The sequence below is a fragment of the Nerophis ophidion genome, linkage group LG15, assembly GCF_033978795.1.
Source record: "Nerophis ophidion isolate RoL-2023_Sa linkage group LG15, RoL_Noph_v1.0, whole genome shotgun sequence".
NCBI lineage: Eukaryota > Metazoa > Chordata > Actinopteri > Syngnathiformes > Syngnathidae > Nerophis > Nerophis ophidion.
In genome coordinates this window covers 42,665,613-42,682,638 of record NC_084625.1, presented here as the reverse complement: position 1 = coordinate 42,682,638, position 17,026 = coordinate 42,665,613, and the positions used below count along the sequence as shown (strand labels likewise).

Here is a 17,026-nt window from a genome sequence, read left to right as displayed (position 1 = left end):
TGATTGATTGAAGTTTGTCCAATCACTGGGTCCCGTGTCCATATTGCCATACCATCTACATTGTTGTATTGTATTGTATGACAAAAACGTCAACTTTGTGTTTAAATGATGAGGGATCAGACCTGTAGCTGTTGGAGGAGAATCCGAGTCATTCTCAAAACTGGGAGCTCGCTCTAGTGGACTGCCACCCTCCTCTTCTGTGGCCATGGTCCTCTGGATGCTCTGGTACCTAACAAAAATGTAAAAGGGAGGCCTTAAGTTGTTCCGTAGAACAAATTTATATGTTAGAAACAATCTTTCAGATATGGTAGGTAGACCCACAACATATTACCCTTCTGCATTGGTATCATGTTTCCATTGGCGTTTTTCTTTTTCTTTATTAATATCGAATACCGTATTTTTCGGTATTCCATATTAATAAAGAAAGTCGTAGTTTTTTTCATTGTTTGGCCAAGGGTGCGACTTATACTCAGGAGCGCCTTATGTGTGAAATTATTAACACATTACCGTAAAATATCAAATAATATTATTTAGCTCATTCACGTAAGAGACTAGACGTATAAGATTTCATGGGATTTCGCAATTAGGAGTGACCGATGGTTTGGTAAACGTATAGCATGTTCTATATCCATCCATTATCTACCGCTTATTCCCTTTTGGGGTCGCGGGGGGTGCTGGCGCCTATCTGTTCTATATGTTATAGTTATTTGAATGACTCTTACCATAATATGTTATGTTAACATACCAGGCACCTTCTCAGTTGGTTATTTATGCCTCATATAACATACACTTATTCAGCCTGTTGTTCACTATTCTTTATCTACTTTAAATTGCCTTTCAAATGTCTATTCTTGGTGTTGGGTTTTATCAAATAAATTTCCCCAAAAAATGTGACTTATACTCCTGTGCGACTTATATATGTTTTTTTCCTTCTTTATTATGCATTTTCGGCAGGTGCGACTTATACTCCAAAAAATACGGTAAATTGATTCTTAAGCATGTTTCACCTTAGCCATTACATGGTAAACCGTTGACTTGCTTGCTTGTCTAAGAAATAGTTAACACATAGGTCAGTTTTTTTTGTGTGTAAATTTCAAGGTATTCCAGGGCGCATGGGAACTTGAAGTTAAGAAGCCACGCTAAGCAACTTCATAAAACTGTGTGGTCATTACAAAACAACTTCATTGAACAACAATTACTATCTAGCAAACATGTGGTCAGATACAGAGGGGCAAAAAAGTATTTAGTCAGCCACCGATTGTGCAAGTTCTCCCACTTAAAATGATGACAGAGGTCTGTAATTTTCATCATAGGTACACTTCAACTGTGAGAGACAGAATGTAGATAAAAAATCCAGGATTTCACATTGTAGGAATTTTAAAGAGTTTATTTATAAATTATGGTGGAAAATAAGTATTTGGTTAACCATTCAAAGCCCTCACTGATGGAAGGAGGTTTTGGCTCAAAATCTCACGATACATGGCCGCATTCATTCTTTCCTTAACACAGATCAATTGTCCTGTCCCCTTAGCAGAAAAACAGCCCCAAAGCATGATATTTCCACCCCCATGCTTCACAGTAGGTATGGTGTTCTTGGGATGCAACTCAGTATTCTTCTTCCTCCAAACACGACGAGTTGAGTTTATACCAAAAAGTTCTATTTTGCTTTCATTTGACCACATGACATTCTCCCAATCCTCTGCATATCATTGATGTGCTCTCTGGCAAACTTTAAACGGGCCTGGACATGCACTGGCTTAAGCAGGGGACACGTCTGGCACTACAGGATTTGATTCCCTGTCGGCGTAGTGTGTTACTGATGGTAACCTTTGTTACTTTGGTCCAAGCTCTCTGCAGGTCATTCACCAGGTCCCCCCGTGTGGTTCTGGGATTTTGGCTCACCGTTCTCATGATCATTTTGACCCCACGGGATGAGATCTTGCGTGGAGCCCCAGATCGAGGGAGATTATCAGTGGTCTTGTATGTCTTCCATTTTCTGATAATTGCTCCCACAGTTGATTTTTTCACACCAAGGTGTTTGCCTATTGTAGATTCACTCTTCCCAGTCTGGTGCAGGTCTACAATTCTTTTCCTGGTGTCCTTCGACAGCTCTTTGGTCTTGGCCATAGTGGAGTATGGAGTCTGACTGTTTGAGGCTGTGGACAGGTGTCTTTTATACAGATAACGAGTTCAAACAAGTGCCATTAATACAGGTAACGGGTGGAGGACAGAAGAGCTTCTTAAAGAAGATGTTACAGGTCTGTGAGAGCCAGAGATCTTCCTTCTTTCAAGTGACCAAACACTTATTTTCCACCATAATTTACAAATAAATTCTTTAAAATTCCTACAATGTGAATTCCTGGATTTTTTTTTAATATTCTGTCTATCACAGTTGAAGTGTACCTATGATGAAAATTAAAGACCTCTGTCATCATTTTAAGTGGGAGAACTTGCACAATCGGTGGCTGACTAAATACCTTTTTGCCCCACTGTATGTCAATGTATAGGCTGAAAACTCAAGATAGGCACCAAGTTCATTTATTTTATAGGTATCGACCAAATTCCGTAGTACCAATTCAAGAAAATCGAACGGTACCATATTTCAATACCTTTTTGCATATTGCCTTATGTCCATTTGCAGACTCTGCACCAACTCAAGCTCAGACATACTTGTAGCAGACTGCCTCAAAGTAATCCTAATTTTCATGTCAACAAAGTAAGCAAGCCAAATAGAAAATCTTGAAAAAGGCTACACTTTTCAAAATGCACTCATGTTAAGATATTGGGTGTACCATATTATACGAAAAAGCATAGCCTAACACTAATCAGAGAAATGATAGGTTGGTCGACCATTTTCATAAATTAACAAAGTACACTATCCAGGAAACAACAGGTATTGTTTTCCAAAGAAAAGCCCAATAATAATATTGTTGATTTAATCACTGACCTCCGATTGAGTTGCTCCATTTGTTGGCTGGATCCTGATCGGGGGATTCCATGGTTACACTTGCCACCATGACTCGGTCTCTGCCAGGTGGTGGTGCGGTTGACATGGTCGACATAGAACACTCTGCCGTGGCTGTCTATACGAGCTTCCCAGTCTGTAGCATACGGAAAAAACAACATTGAAGACTTAAGATGAAATAAACAGACGATTATATCGTGGTAGCTTATATCAGGTTGGTCAGGTGTGACCCTCTATTTGTTTCGGCTATGCCTAACAAGTTGGAACATTACATGTTTACATTTGCATAATTCAGTATGATTGAAAAGGATTAAGTTGGAGAGCTTCTCAAATCCTAAAACTTTAACATGTTGACACTTTGCCATCTGAATCGTGTTCATTTCCTGAGTTTAGGGGTCACTATTTTCTAATTACAGAGATTCAGAGATGAAAAGATAAATATAAGGTCAAAATATAGTGAAGTAATATAATATGATAAATTAATATTGGAAATAAATATGTAAATATAATTAATTATGAATACCAAACTAGGTTTGAATACTACAAGTGAAAATATTAACAAAAAATAAGTACATTTATAGGAGGGTAAGCATTTTGAAAAAAATGCACAAATGCCTAATAACGATAGGTTGAAGGGGTCGTATTATGATTTTTTTCTGCATTTACAACACTTCTCTGTGGTCTACATCAGTGGTCCCCAACCACCGGGCCGCGGCCCGATTGGTACCGGGCCGCAGAATAATTTTTTATAAATTTTCATTAAAAAAAAATAAATAAAATAAACATTAAAAAAATAATTAAATCAACATAAAAAACACAATATACACTTACAATTAGTGCACCAACCACAAAAACCTCCCTTTTTCATGACAAAAACGTCCCTTTTTCATGACAAAGATAGAAACCCCCCACCCCCACCCCCACCTGGGCCTCGGGACAAATTATTAGGGTTGACTGGTCCGCGGATAAAAAAAGGTTGGGGACCACTGGTATACATAATATTTAATGGTGATTTTTTGGGGGGGGCAATAGATTACAAACATAGATTATGTTTTAAAGACCATCTTCAGACTTTCAAGACCATCTTTCCAACAATCTCTTCAGAATGCGGTCTTATTTATGTGCCTCCACTTCAACTGTGACAGGTTGTTTTTAGCCTTTTCATATTTAGTCTACTGTCAGATATAAGTTCAAACTATACGTAAATGTTCATTTGTATCAGAAATTGCAACAGCAGAAGATGCATGTGCATGTACGAGACAGTCTGCCGCACAACAAAATGGTGGAGAAGAAGAAGAAACGTATTTATTGACTAAAGCGTCTGATTAGCGCAAATTTCTGTGGGTAAAATTTTGCCATATCCGCTGAAATCAACAATGAGAAAAAGTCACAAATGGGGCAAAAAGGAAGTATGAAGGAAGGCAAGATTGTTTTATGTATTCGCCATGCCTCAATGGTTGTGAATTATGTGAAGTGAAGTAAATTATATTTATATAGCGCTTTTCTCTAGTGACTCAAAGCACTTTACATAGTGAAACCCAATATCTAAGTTACATTTAAACCAGTGTGGGTGGCACTGGGAGCAGGTGGGTAAAGTGTCCTGCCCAAGGACACAACTGCAGTGACTAGGATGGCGGAAGCGGGAATCGAACCTGGAACCCTCAAGTTGCAGGCACGGCCACTCTATCAACCGAGCTATGCCGCCCCCTTGGTTTGATTATAAAATGTTGTTGACTCATGTAGATCCCAAATACACAAAAACAGGTAGCCATAGTCAAAAGTTGAATTTGCATAATATAACCCCTTTTAGGAGTGATAAAGAGAACAAGTGTTAAAAAAAAATAAAAATAATAGTAGGCAAAAAGACGAGTTAAAGCGTATTTGAAAGAATGAATTACTAATAATGTATGTAAAAAAAAGGAAAAAAAAGACCAATAAAAAAAAAACAAATAGCTATTGCTGAATTTAAAACAACATATAAAAAGTAAATACATTAAAATAAAAACAAGTATAAAATAACATAACATAAAATAACAGTTCCATTTTTTTGAAACATTGGCAACTATAATAATAATAATAATCATAATGTATTAGATTTTAAATAGCGCGTTTCTATTATTAGATACTCAAAACGCTCACAGAGAAGTGAGAACCCATCATTCATTTACACCTGGTGGTGGTAAGCTACTTTCATAGCTGCCCTGGGGTAGACTGACGGAAGCGAGGCTGCCAGTTTGCGCCTACAGCCCCTCCGACCACCACCTATCATTCATTCATCATTCACTCACCAGTGTGAGCAGCACCGGGGGCAAGGGTGAGGTGCCCTGCCCAAGGACACAATGGCAGCAATTTGGATGTGAAGAGGAGGGGAGCGAACCTGCAACCCTCAGTTTTCTCGCACGGCCGCTCCACCCACTACGCCATACCCCCCTAAACTTTGCTTGTACGGCATTAGATGAAGATTTTTGTATGCTGTTTATTTTATTTTTTTTATTGTGTTTTTTCTCTAGCACTGTTTTGTTGACATTTGTATCATTTTATCATGAGCCATGTTTGATGATGATGATGACATTAAGAATAAATATATTAATACTGGTGTAAAATTATAATGATGATGTCACTTTTTGTGCAATTTGCGGTAAGAATGCGATTAAAGCGATAAATAATTTGATTCAACGATTGTGTTGTACTTGGCAAAATGACATTTTTAAAAACTTTAAAAATTGTACTTAAGTTATATGCAAAGTCTCTATTTTTGCACAGCGCGGCTTCAGAATTTGTTTAAACTAGACATGTCCGATAATGGCTTTTTTGCCGGTATACGATATTCCGATTATTGTCCAACTCTTAGTTACCAATTCCGATATCAACCGATACCGATATATAAGCAGTCGTGGAATTAACACATTATTATGCCTAATTTTGTTGTGATGCCCCGCTGGATGCATTAAACAATGTTACAAGGTTTTCCAAAATAAATCAACTCAAGTTATGGGAAAAAAATGCCAACATGGCACTGCCATATTTATTATTGAAGTCACAAAGTGCATTATTTTTTTTTTAACATGCCTCAAAACAGCAGCTTGGAATTTGGGACATGCTCTCCCTGAGAGAGCATGAGGAGGTTGAGGTGGGCAGGGTTGGGTAGAGGTGGTGGTGGTGGTGGTGGTGAGGGGGGGTATATTGTAGCGTCCCGGAACTCACTACACCAGTATGTTTTGGCGCTTCCATAGCGAGATATAAGTTACAACTTTACACTACTTTACATAAGAAATGGCAACACAGAGGATTAATGTCCCATAACAAGAAAATAAGTGAAAAAGAAGACGCGTATCGACTATGGAATCGGCACGAACTACAGCGGCGGACATGCGCAAATTTTCAAGACTTATGCAGATCTAAAATACACATCAGCAGGTAAAAGAAGTTAAGAAAAGTTGGTTTTGCATAATATTGTGAGTCAAAACGCAATATAATATGTCTGCTAATGGGTGCCATTTTGCCGTGCTTATCCACACACCATAGTAATACTTGCATCTCTGACTACAGTAACCGCAATGGACTGTCATGCCATTAAGCAGTGCGGCTTCAAAACAAATACTAAAACCTTTTGACAGATTTTTGAGTGCCGTGAGTAATGTTCTTTTTTTTTTTCAATAGAACATTTAAAGTTTTGGTGTTGTTTACTGGCGTCATATTGCAGTCTACACGTATATCCTATGTGTTACTACCATCTGCTGGTCACACTTACATACTTGCCAACCTTGAGACCTCCGAATTTGGGAGATGGGTGGTGTGGAGATGTGTGTATTTTGTTGCGTTCCTGAAGAGTTAGCGCTGCAAGGGGTTCTGGGTATTTGTTCTGATGTGTTTATGTTGTGTTACGGTGCAGATGTTCTCCCGAAATATGTTTGTCATTCTTGTTTGGTGTGGGTTCAAAGTGTGGCGCATATTTGTAACAGTGTTAAAGTTGTTTATACGGCCACCCTCAGTGTGACATGTATAGCTATTGACCAAGTATGCCTTGCATTCACTTGTGTGTGTGCTTGAAAATAACGTTATCATTAAACCAGTTAAAAGATCATACAACGTGTCAGCATCCCCCGACATCTTTGAGTAAAGACCATTGTTAAAGCCGTCCAACGCTACATTATTATGTGATTGGGACGGCACGCTGTTTGTTTATATAGAGGCAAAGCGGATGCCTGGACAGCATGCGGCTGTTAAGGGATGAAGGTTTCAGGCGAGAGAGGACGCTAAAGGCAGTGCCTTTAAGGCACGCCCCCAATTTTCTTGTCCGGGTGGAATTTGGGAGAAATTCTGTAGAATGGTTGCCCCGGGAGATTTTCGGGTGGGGCATTGAAATTCGGGAGTCTCCCGAGAAAATTGGGACGGTTGGCAAGTTGTCATGTCCTGGTGATCATGTTTAGTTTGGCTATGTTCTGTTTGGTTTTTGGATTTTTTTAGTTCCTGTTTTTTCCCCTCCCTGCTTTGTTTCCATGACAACCCATTAGTTTTCACCTGTCCTCAAGTCACGCACCTGATTCATTTGGACTTATGCACCTGTGGTCAATCACCATATCACTATTTAAGCCTGCAGTTGCCTGGCGACATCACCCTCTATACACTCTTGTTATTCATGCTGCTGATCATGCTGCTCTTTTACATGCTCTTTTCTCGTTCCAAGTACGTTTCTTTATTCATGCCATAGTTTGCAAGTTTTGTTTTATGTCCATAGTTCTGCCTTTGTGCGAGTTTTTGTTTATTCCCTTTTGTTTTTGTAGTACTTTAGAGTGTTAAAATTAAAAGATGTCATCACCTTCACGCCATGTCCGAACCAGTCGCTTCGCACCTCGGGAAAACAATCCACACCATAGTCCTAGTCCTGACACGAGTATGATATAAACTACCAAAGTGCTTTGATTGTATGTTCTTCTTAAGGCATGTTTTGTGCATGCTTTGTGTCAGCTCTGCTGTAACATCGATGTTGGCTTTGGACCCTCTGGCCCTTCATTTCAGATGCAAGCATCCATTACAGAGCAGGAGGAAGCCGTATATCTAAACTGTAATGGAAATGCATGGGAGGAGGCGGCAATGACAGCAAACACAAAAGGACACACAGCACATATGTTTGGAAACAAACATGCAAAACACACGTGCAAACCAAGCTGTTGGCATGTGGCTCCAGAGTAAGATGTGTTTATGCTTACTTGGAGGTAAGGCTTGGTCAGTGGCAGCAGGAAAATGGTTTAAGTCAAGGCTGGGAAGAAGTACTGGAGGAAGGCCAACGGGAGGTGAGAAGCCTGAGCCTACAGGAAACAGTACGGAATACGTTACACCCTGAGGCCGCTGGACAGATTACGACTCAGGTTCGAACGGTCCCACTCCGACTGCCTGTCTCTTTAATAAAAATGTACTTTTCTCGGGGAATCTGTGTCAATTTGTAGGGGAAAGAGCATGGGAACACTGCATGCATACAAATGAAATGTGAAAATGAATGCTGTCCAACAAGGAAACATTAAACTCTTGGAGCATTACAAGATATACATTACATATATTATCTACCAGGAGTACACAATGTTGGGATCGCACTAATCCCCAGAAATGATGCACAACCTACGCATTTGATTGGTTCCACCAATCAAATGCACATGTCAACTACAAACCCGGTTTCCATATGAGTTGGGAAATTGTGTTAGATGTAAATATAAACAGAATACAATGATTTGCAAATTCTTTTCAACCCATATTCAATTGAATGCACTACAAAGACAAGATATTTGATGTTCAAACTCATAAACTTTATTTTTTTTTTTACAAATAATAATTAACTTAGAATTTCATGGCTGCAACACGTGCCAAAGTAGTTGAGAAAGGGCATGTTCACCACTGTGTTACATCAACTTTTCTTTTAACAACACTCAATAAACGTTTGGGAACTGAGGAAACTAATTGTTGAAGCTTTGAAAGTGGAATTTCTTCCCATTCTTGTTTTATGTAGAGTTTCAGTCGTTCAACAGTCCGGGGTCTCCGCTGTCGTATTTTACGCTTCATAATGCGCCACACATTTTCGATGGGAGACAGGTCTGGGCTGCAGGCGGGCCAGAAAAGTACCCGCACTCTTTTTGTCTGTAGCCACGCTGTTGTAACACGTGCTGAATGTGGCTTGGCATTGTCTTGCTAAAATAAGCAGGGGCATCTATGAAAAAGACGGTGCTTAGAAGGTTCCAAAACCTGCATGTACCTTTCAGCATTAATGGTGCCTTCCCAGATGTGTAAGTTACCCATGCCTTGGGCACTAATGCACCCCCATACCATCACAGATGCTGGCTTTTGAACTTTGCGTCGATAACAGTCTGGATGGTTCGCTTCCCCTTTGGTCCGGATGACACAATGTCGAATATTTCCAAAAACAATTTGAAACGTGGACTCGTCAGACCACAGAACACTTTTCCACTTTGCATCAGTCCATATTAGATGATCTCGGGCCCAGAGAAGCCGGCGGCGTTTCTGGATGTTGTTGATAAATGGCTTTTGCTTTGCATAGTAGAGCTTTAACTTGCACTTACAGATGTAGCGACAAACTGTATTAAGTGACAATGGTTTTCTGAAATGTTCCTGAGCCCATGTGGTGATATCCTTTAGAGATTGATGTCGGTTTTTGATACAGTGCCGTCTGGGGGATCGAAGGTCACGGTCATTCAATGTTGGTTTCCGGCCATGCCGCTTACATGGAGTGATTTCTCCAGATTCTCTAAACCTTTTGATGATATTATGGACCGTAGATGTTGACATCCCTAAATTTCTAGCAATTGCACTTTGAGAAACGTTGTTCTTAAACCGTTTGACTATTTGCTCACGCAGTTGTGGACAAAGGGGTGTACCTCGCCCCATCCTGTCTTGTGAAAGACTAAGCATTTTTTGGGAAGCTGTTTTTATACCCAATCATGGCACCCACCTGTTCCCAATTAGCCTGCACACCTGTGGGATGTTCCAAATAAGTGTTTGATGAGTATTCCTCAACTTTATCTGTATTTTTTGTCACCTTTCGCAACTTCTTTGTCACATGTTGCTGGCATCAAATTCTAAAGTTAATTATTATTTGCAAAAAATATAATCTTTATCAGTTTGAACATCAAATATGTTGTCTTTGTAGCATATTCAACTGAATATGGGTTGAAAATGATTTGCAAAATATTGTATTCCGTTTATATTTACATCTAACACAATTTCCCAACTCATATGGAAACGGGGTTTGTACTTATACATTTTAAATTTACATTTTAAGATATAGGAAAGGCTCATTACACATGTTAGACACGTTTCAATCAAAAAATAGCCAGTGAAGGTGCCTTTGGGAGCCTCCTGGACACCTCTTGGTGAGCTGTTCCAGGCATGCCCAGCCAGGGAAAGACCCCGAGGCAGACCTAACACACGTTTAGAGGATTATGCCTTGCAGATGACCACAGTTTCCCCCGTTGGAATAACTACACATGGAGGACAGGGCTAGTACCAAAAGAAAAATACATTATTTGCCCCATCTTCAAGAACAAGGGTGATCCATTAGAATGCAAGCACGGCCGGGGAAAACTGCAAACAGACTCATGGAAAGGAGACCGAGAGCCAGGTGGAAAAGTTCCTCTCTGAGCCAATGTGGCTTCTGACCAGAAGACGGTAGACCAGATTGCAACCTTGAGGCGGCTTCTTAACAGAAGTGCTGGAAACATCCAATTGACCATCCCATCTGCTTTCTTGACCAAGAGGAAGCCTTTGGCAGGGTCCCAACAGAAAAGTTAGGGAAGATTATGGAGGAAACGGGAATAAGCAGCAAACTACCGTATTTTTTGTAGCATAAGTCGCTCCGGAGTATAAGTCGCACCCGCCAAAAAATGCATAATAAAGAAGGAAATAAATACATATATAAGTCGCACTGGAGTATAAGTCGCATTTTTGGGGGGAAATGTATTTGATAAAACCCAACACCAAGAATAGACATTTGAAAGGCAATTTAAAATAAATAAAGAATAGTGAACAACAGACTGAATAAGTGTACGGCATAAATAACCACACTGCAAAAAGTCAGTGTTCAAAAACAAGAATAAAAAATACAAAAATTAGTTTTTTTTAATTTGAACTAAGCAAAATGATCTGCCAATAAAACAAGAAAATTTGGCTTGTTAAGAATTTTCAAAACAAGTAAAATTAGCTAACCTCAACGAACCACAAAATACCTTAAAATAAGTACATTCTCACTCGTAATGTCATGTTCTGTGGTCACGTTTTGTTTCGTTATGGTTTAAGACTCTTTTTTGGTTCCTGTTTACGCTCCATTGTTTTGTCACCATGACGACCAATTAGTTCACCTGTACTCATTTGGACTCACGCACCTGATTTGTTTAGGACTCACGCACCTGTGTTAATCATGTCACTATTTTTTAAGCTTGAAATTGCCAGGCAGTCGGGCTGTCGACATTGTTGTTGCTCCATGCTATGTTGACTCTGGTTATGTATCGCTCTGCTCATTTCCTTCCAAGTAAATTTTGTTTATCCATGTCACGTTTAGCGAGACTTTTGTTTCATATCCATAGTTTTGCCTTTGTGGTAGTTTTTGTTTTTTTTAGCCAAGTTTGTTCTCCGCCTTGTGCGCGCCTTTAGTTTGCACTTAAAAAAAAAAAAAAAAAGATAAATTAGAATATGTCTTTATCTTCACGCCATGTCCCGTCATCTTCCTTTGCATTCCGGAAAAACAAACCACACCATAGTCCACGTTTTGACAAATACCTGTACTACTATATGAGTACGTATTTTCTATTGTTTCATTGAAAATATAACAGCAAAGTTTATTTTAATATGAGACACAATTGTGTCGAAGTCATGATTTTTTTTTTCATGTTTGAAATAAGAAAGTATTACTTTAAAAAAAAAAGTAGTTTTATACTTGTGAGTGTTGATGACACAGCTTTGCAACAGTTGATATTCTAGTTTCAAGCATGTTTTACTCAATATAGGTCATAACATCGCAGCAACAAGCTGCACTATCTTACTGAAATCATTTAGGACCAAAACCCTTAAAACAAGTGACAAGAATTATCTTATCAGACAGAAAATAAGCAAACATTACTCTTATTTGAGATATTTAATCTTACTTAGATTTCAGTTTTTGCAGTGCATTATCAGGGGTCGGGAACCTTTTTGGCTGAGAGAGCCATGAAAGCCAAATATTTTAAAATGTATTACCATGAGAGCCATACAATATTTTTTAACACTGAATACAACTAAACGCGTGCATTTTTAAGTAAGACCAACATTTTTAAAGTATAATAAGTCTCTTATTCTTTTTAATAACATTGTTATTCTGAAGCTAACCAACAATAATTGGCAAATGTGTTGTACTTGTATAGCACTTTTCTATCTTCAAGGTACTCAAAGCGCTTTGACACTATTTCCACATTCACCCATTCACACACACATTCACACACTGATGGAGGGAGCTGCCATGCAAGGCACCAACCAGCACCCATCAGGAGCAAGGGTGAAGTGTCTTGCTCAGGACACAACGGACGTGACGAGGTTGGTACTAGGTGGGGATTCAATCAATCAATCAATGTTTATTTATATAGCCCTAAATCACAAATGTCTCAAAAGGACTGCACAAACCACTGCCACATCCTCGGAAGAACCCACATAAGAGCAAGGAAAACTCACACCCAGTGGGACGTCGGTGACAATGATGACTATGAGAACCTTGCAGAAGACCACAAATGTGGGCAACCTACCCTCCCTAGGGGACCGAAAGCAATGGATGTCGAGAGGGTCTAACATGATACTGTGAAAGTTCAAACCATAGTGGCTCCAACACAGGCCCTAACCACAATCAGGAGCAAGGGTGAAGTGTCTTGCTCAAGGACACAATGGACGTGACGAGGTTGGTAGAAGGTGGAGGTCGAACCAGGAACCGTCAGGTTGCTGGCAGGGCCACTCTCCCAACAGCGCCACTCAAAGAAGTTGAGTATGTAATATAACAGAACCAATGTTTTAATACGCTAAGGAGCAATATGCTTCACTGACCCAAACGCTGACCTACGACGCAGATCCGGTCCCTGAGTACCACGCGAAAATTACAAATGTCAATATACATTGTACACTGAAAAAAAAATAATTACGGCTGGCAAACGATCAAACGAGTTTACTGCATTGATCACATGACATGTGGATCGTTGCTGTAACTGCTTTAAAAATGATGTGGTAAAAGCTCGACAGAAAGGAAAGACATTATTATTGTTGTGGAAACATGTCAAGACACCTTCTCAAACCAATCCCAGACATCTGGATTAACAAATAAGCTCTACGCGTCACATCCGCTAGTACCAAAATGAAAAATGTCATTCATTACAATAATGCTTTGATTGTCAATGTAATCTGTGATATTTCTACCTACATAAATATTAGTCCTTCAGTTGCGGAATATACCACTCAGGAGCAAGGGTGAAATGTCTTACTCAAGGACACACCGGACCTGACGAGGTTGGTAGAAGGTGGGGATCGAACCAGGAACACTCAGATTGCTTCTTAATACAGGTGCGGTAGAAAATGGATGGATGGACTAAAATGCATAAAATGTTTTATATTTTGAACGTTATTTTTAAAGGCCTACTGAAACCCACTACTACCCACCACGCAGTCTGATAGTTTATATATCAATGATGAAATATTAACATTGCAACAGATGCCAATACGGCCTTTTTAGTTTACTAAATTACAATTTTAAATTTCCCGGGAGTTTCGTCTTCGAAACGTTGTGTAATAATGACGTGTACGCAAGACGTCACAGGTTTTTAGGAAGTATGAGCGCTGCACACACACACAGCTAAAAGTCGACTGCTTTAACGGCATAATTACACAGTATTTTGGACATCTGCGTAGCTGAATCTTTTGCAATTTGTTCAATTAATATTGGAGAAGTCACAGTAGAAAGATGGAGTTGGGAAGCTTTAGCCTTTAGCCATACAAACACACGGTGATTCCTTGTTTAAAATTCCTGGAGGTGAAACTTTACTATGGATCAGAGCGCGGTCAAGCCAACATGGATCCCTCCTAGATGTCAATGGAGACTCCCATTAAAAACAATGTGAATATGTGAGGAGCCATCACACGTGTGACGTCATCGTCTGCGACTTCTGGTAGAGGCAGGGCTTTTCTCTTAGCACCGAAAGTTGCGAACTTTATCGTTGATGTTCTCTACTAAATCCTTTCAGCAAAAATATGGCAATATCGCGAAATGATCAAGTATGACACATAGAATGGACCTGCTATCCCCGTTTAAATAAGAAAATCTCATTTCAGTAGGCCTTTAAATCGGAATTATTCATTACCTGTCGTGTTTAAGCAATGTCAGCTAAGATTTACCAGAGAGCCAGATTCGGTCATCAAAAGAGCCACATCTGGCTCGACAGCCGCAGGTTCCCTACCCCTGCCATATATCCATATAATCTACCAGTACCATTTATCAGTACAAAAACATAAAATACACCTTAAAAATGGCTCTTAAAGCTTGGATCCTTGAATTAAACAAAAAAAATGTAACTTAACTAACGGTTTAAAAAAATGAAACAAAGTGTGACAATGTACGGTTGAGGTTGAAGGGGGTGGGGGGTATTGAGGGGTGTATATTGTAGCGTCCCGGAAGAGTTAGCGCTGCAAGGGGTTCTGGGTATTTGTTCTGTTGTGTTACGGTGCGGATGTTCTCCCGAAATGTGTTTGTCATTCTTGTTTGGTGTGGGTTCATATTTGTAACAGTGTTAAAGTTGTTTATACCGCCACCCTCAGTGTGACCTGTATGGCTCTTGACCAAGTATGACTTGCATTCACTACAGTGTATGTGTGTGTGTGTGTGTGTGTGTATGTATGTATGAAAAGCCGGATGTGACGACAGGCTGTCCTAACTCAGGGGTGAAGGTTACAGGTGAGAAAGGACGCTAAAGGCGCTACTTGTTATTTATTGTACTATATATTTATATCCGAGTCCATGGTTCTCGCCCGGAAAAGGGTGGAGTGCCATCTCCGGGTTGGGGAGGAGCTCTTGCCCCAAGTGGAGGAGTTCAAGTACCTTGGAGTCCTGTTCACGAGTGAGGGAAGAGTGGATCGTGAGATCGACAGGTGTATAGGTGTGGCGTTTTCAAGAATGCGGACTCTGTATCAATCCGTTGTAGTGAAGAAGGAGCTGAGCCGGAAGGCAAAGCTCTCAATTTACCGGTCGATCTACGTTCCCTTCCTCACCTATGGTCATGAGCTTTGGGTTATGACCGAAAGGACAAGATCCCGGGTACAAGCGACCGAAATGAGTTTCCTCCGCCGGGTGGCGGGGCTCTCCCTTGGAGATAGGGTGAGAAGCTCTGTCATCCGGGAGGAACTCAAAGTAAAGCCGCTGCTCCTCCACATGGAGAGGAGCCAGATGAAGTGGTTCGGGTATCTGGTCAGGATGCCACCCGAACGCCTCCCTAGGGAGGTGTTTCGGACACGTCTGACCGGTAGGAGGCCACGGGGAAGACCCAGGACACGTTGGGAAGACTATGTCTCCCGGCTGGCCTGGGAACACCTTGGGATACCCCGGGAAGAGCTGGACGAAGAGGTTGGGGAGAGGGAAGTCTGGGCTTCCCTGCTTAGGCTGCTTCCCCCACGACCCGACCTCGAATAAGCGGAAGATCGATGGCACTGAAATTGAGGAGTCTCCCGGGAAAATCAGGAGGGTCGGCAAGTATGCTCCATAGATAAAGATATGTTTATAAGCTTGCTTATTCTTATTCTAGAATGGCTGACACTCTGGATTGTGTCTTACCTGTGCTGGTAGCCTCCTGCGATTCGGCCCCAGTCGATTCTCCATTCTCCTCTCTCCTGTCCTCTTGACAACTTTCACTCCTTTCTCCACCCACTTGGTGACCCTCGGGACAGTGGTTTGCATCCGGTCCCGAGTCAAAGGTGCTTTCGTCTTCCTCCTCGTCCTGTGAGGAAAACACAGTGCTTCCGGAGAGCCGGTTGCTGTCCACAGAGGAGAGGCGGGTGTGGCTGCAGAGGCGTCCGCGACCCTCGTAGCCCGAGTTGCTGTAACAGGATGTGCTGTAACAGGACGTGCTGTAGCAGGAGGTGCTGTAGCAGGACGCGTCGCAGAACTCGCACTCGTTTTCGCCGCGTGCCGGATGGCTGCTCCTTCGGTTTATTTTTACTACTCCGTTACTGGAATCCCCTTCCTCGCTTTCCAGGTAGGAAAGAGAGATCCTTCTTACTGCAGAATGTACTCCACCTCCTCCGTCACCTTCCAGGAGCTGGTTTAGTTCAGAGAGACGTTCAATGGAGAGGCTGCGTGGGAGAGAACGACAGCAGCACGGACCAGGACACTCCGGGACCTAAACATGTACACATATTTTAGATAACAACACATAAAATCAGGCGGTATTTTAAGAAGAATTTTGCCTATCATTCACAAGCTTTATGTACAAACCCCGTTTCTATATGAGTTGGGAAATTGTGTTAGATGTAAATATATAAGGAATACAATGATTTGCAAATCATTTTCAACCCATATTCATTTGAATCTGCTACAAAGACAACATATTTGATGTTCAAACTGATAAACATTTTTTTTTGTGTGTGCAAATAATCATTAACTTTAGAATTTGATGCCAGCAACACGTGACAAAGAAGTTGGGAAAGGTGGCAATAATTACTGATAAAATTGAGGAATGCTCATCAAACACTTATTTGGAGCATCCCACAGGTGTGCAGGCTAATTGGGAACAGGTGGGTGACATGATTGGGTATAAAAAAAGCTTCCCAAAAAATGCTCAGTCTTTCACAAGAAAGGATGGGGCGAGGTACACCCCTTTGTCCACAACTGCGTGAGCAAATAGTCAAACAGTTTAAGAACAACGTTTCTTAAAGTGCAATAGCAAGAAATTTAAGGTTTTCAACATCTACGGTCCATAATATCATCAGAAGGTTCGGAGAATCTGGAGAAATCACTCCACGTAAGCGCCATGGCCGGAAACCAACATTGAATGACCGTGA

General features: G+C 40.8%; 1 protein-coding gene across 3 annotated transcripts in view; it reads right to left on the bottom strand.

Annotated features, from left to right (window-relative positions):
• Positions 1–17,026, bottom strand: part of LOC133569667 (E3 ubiquitin-protein ligase HECW1) — a 158,071-nt gene that overhangs the window by 55,211 nt on the left and 85,834 nt on the right. For 2 of the 3 annotated variants that reach the window (XM_061922177.1, XM_061922176.1), the window contains 4 exons: positions 15,801–16,365; positions 8,176–8,274; positions 2,948–3,101; positions 123–229 (listed from right to left, as the gene is read on the bottom strand). In XM_061922177.1, the coding sequence (XP_061778161.1) occupies positions 123–229; positions 2,948–3,101; positions 8,176–8,274; positions 15,801–16,365 (925 nt within the window). The remainder of the gene's footprint in view (positions 1–122; positions 230–2,947; positions 3,102–8,175; positions 8,275–15,800; positions 16,366–17,026) is intronic. The other variant, XM_061922178.1, reaches the window with a different exon arrangement.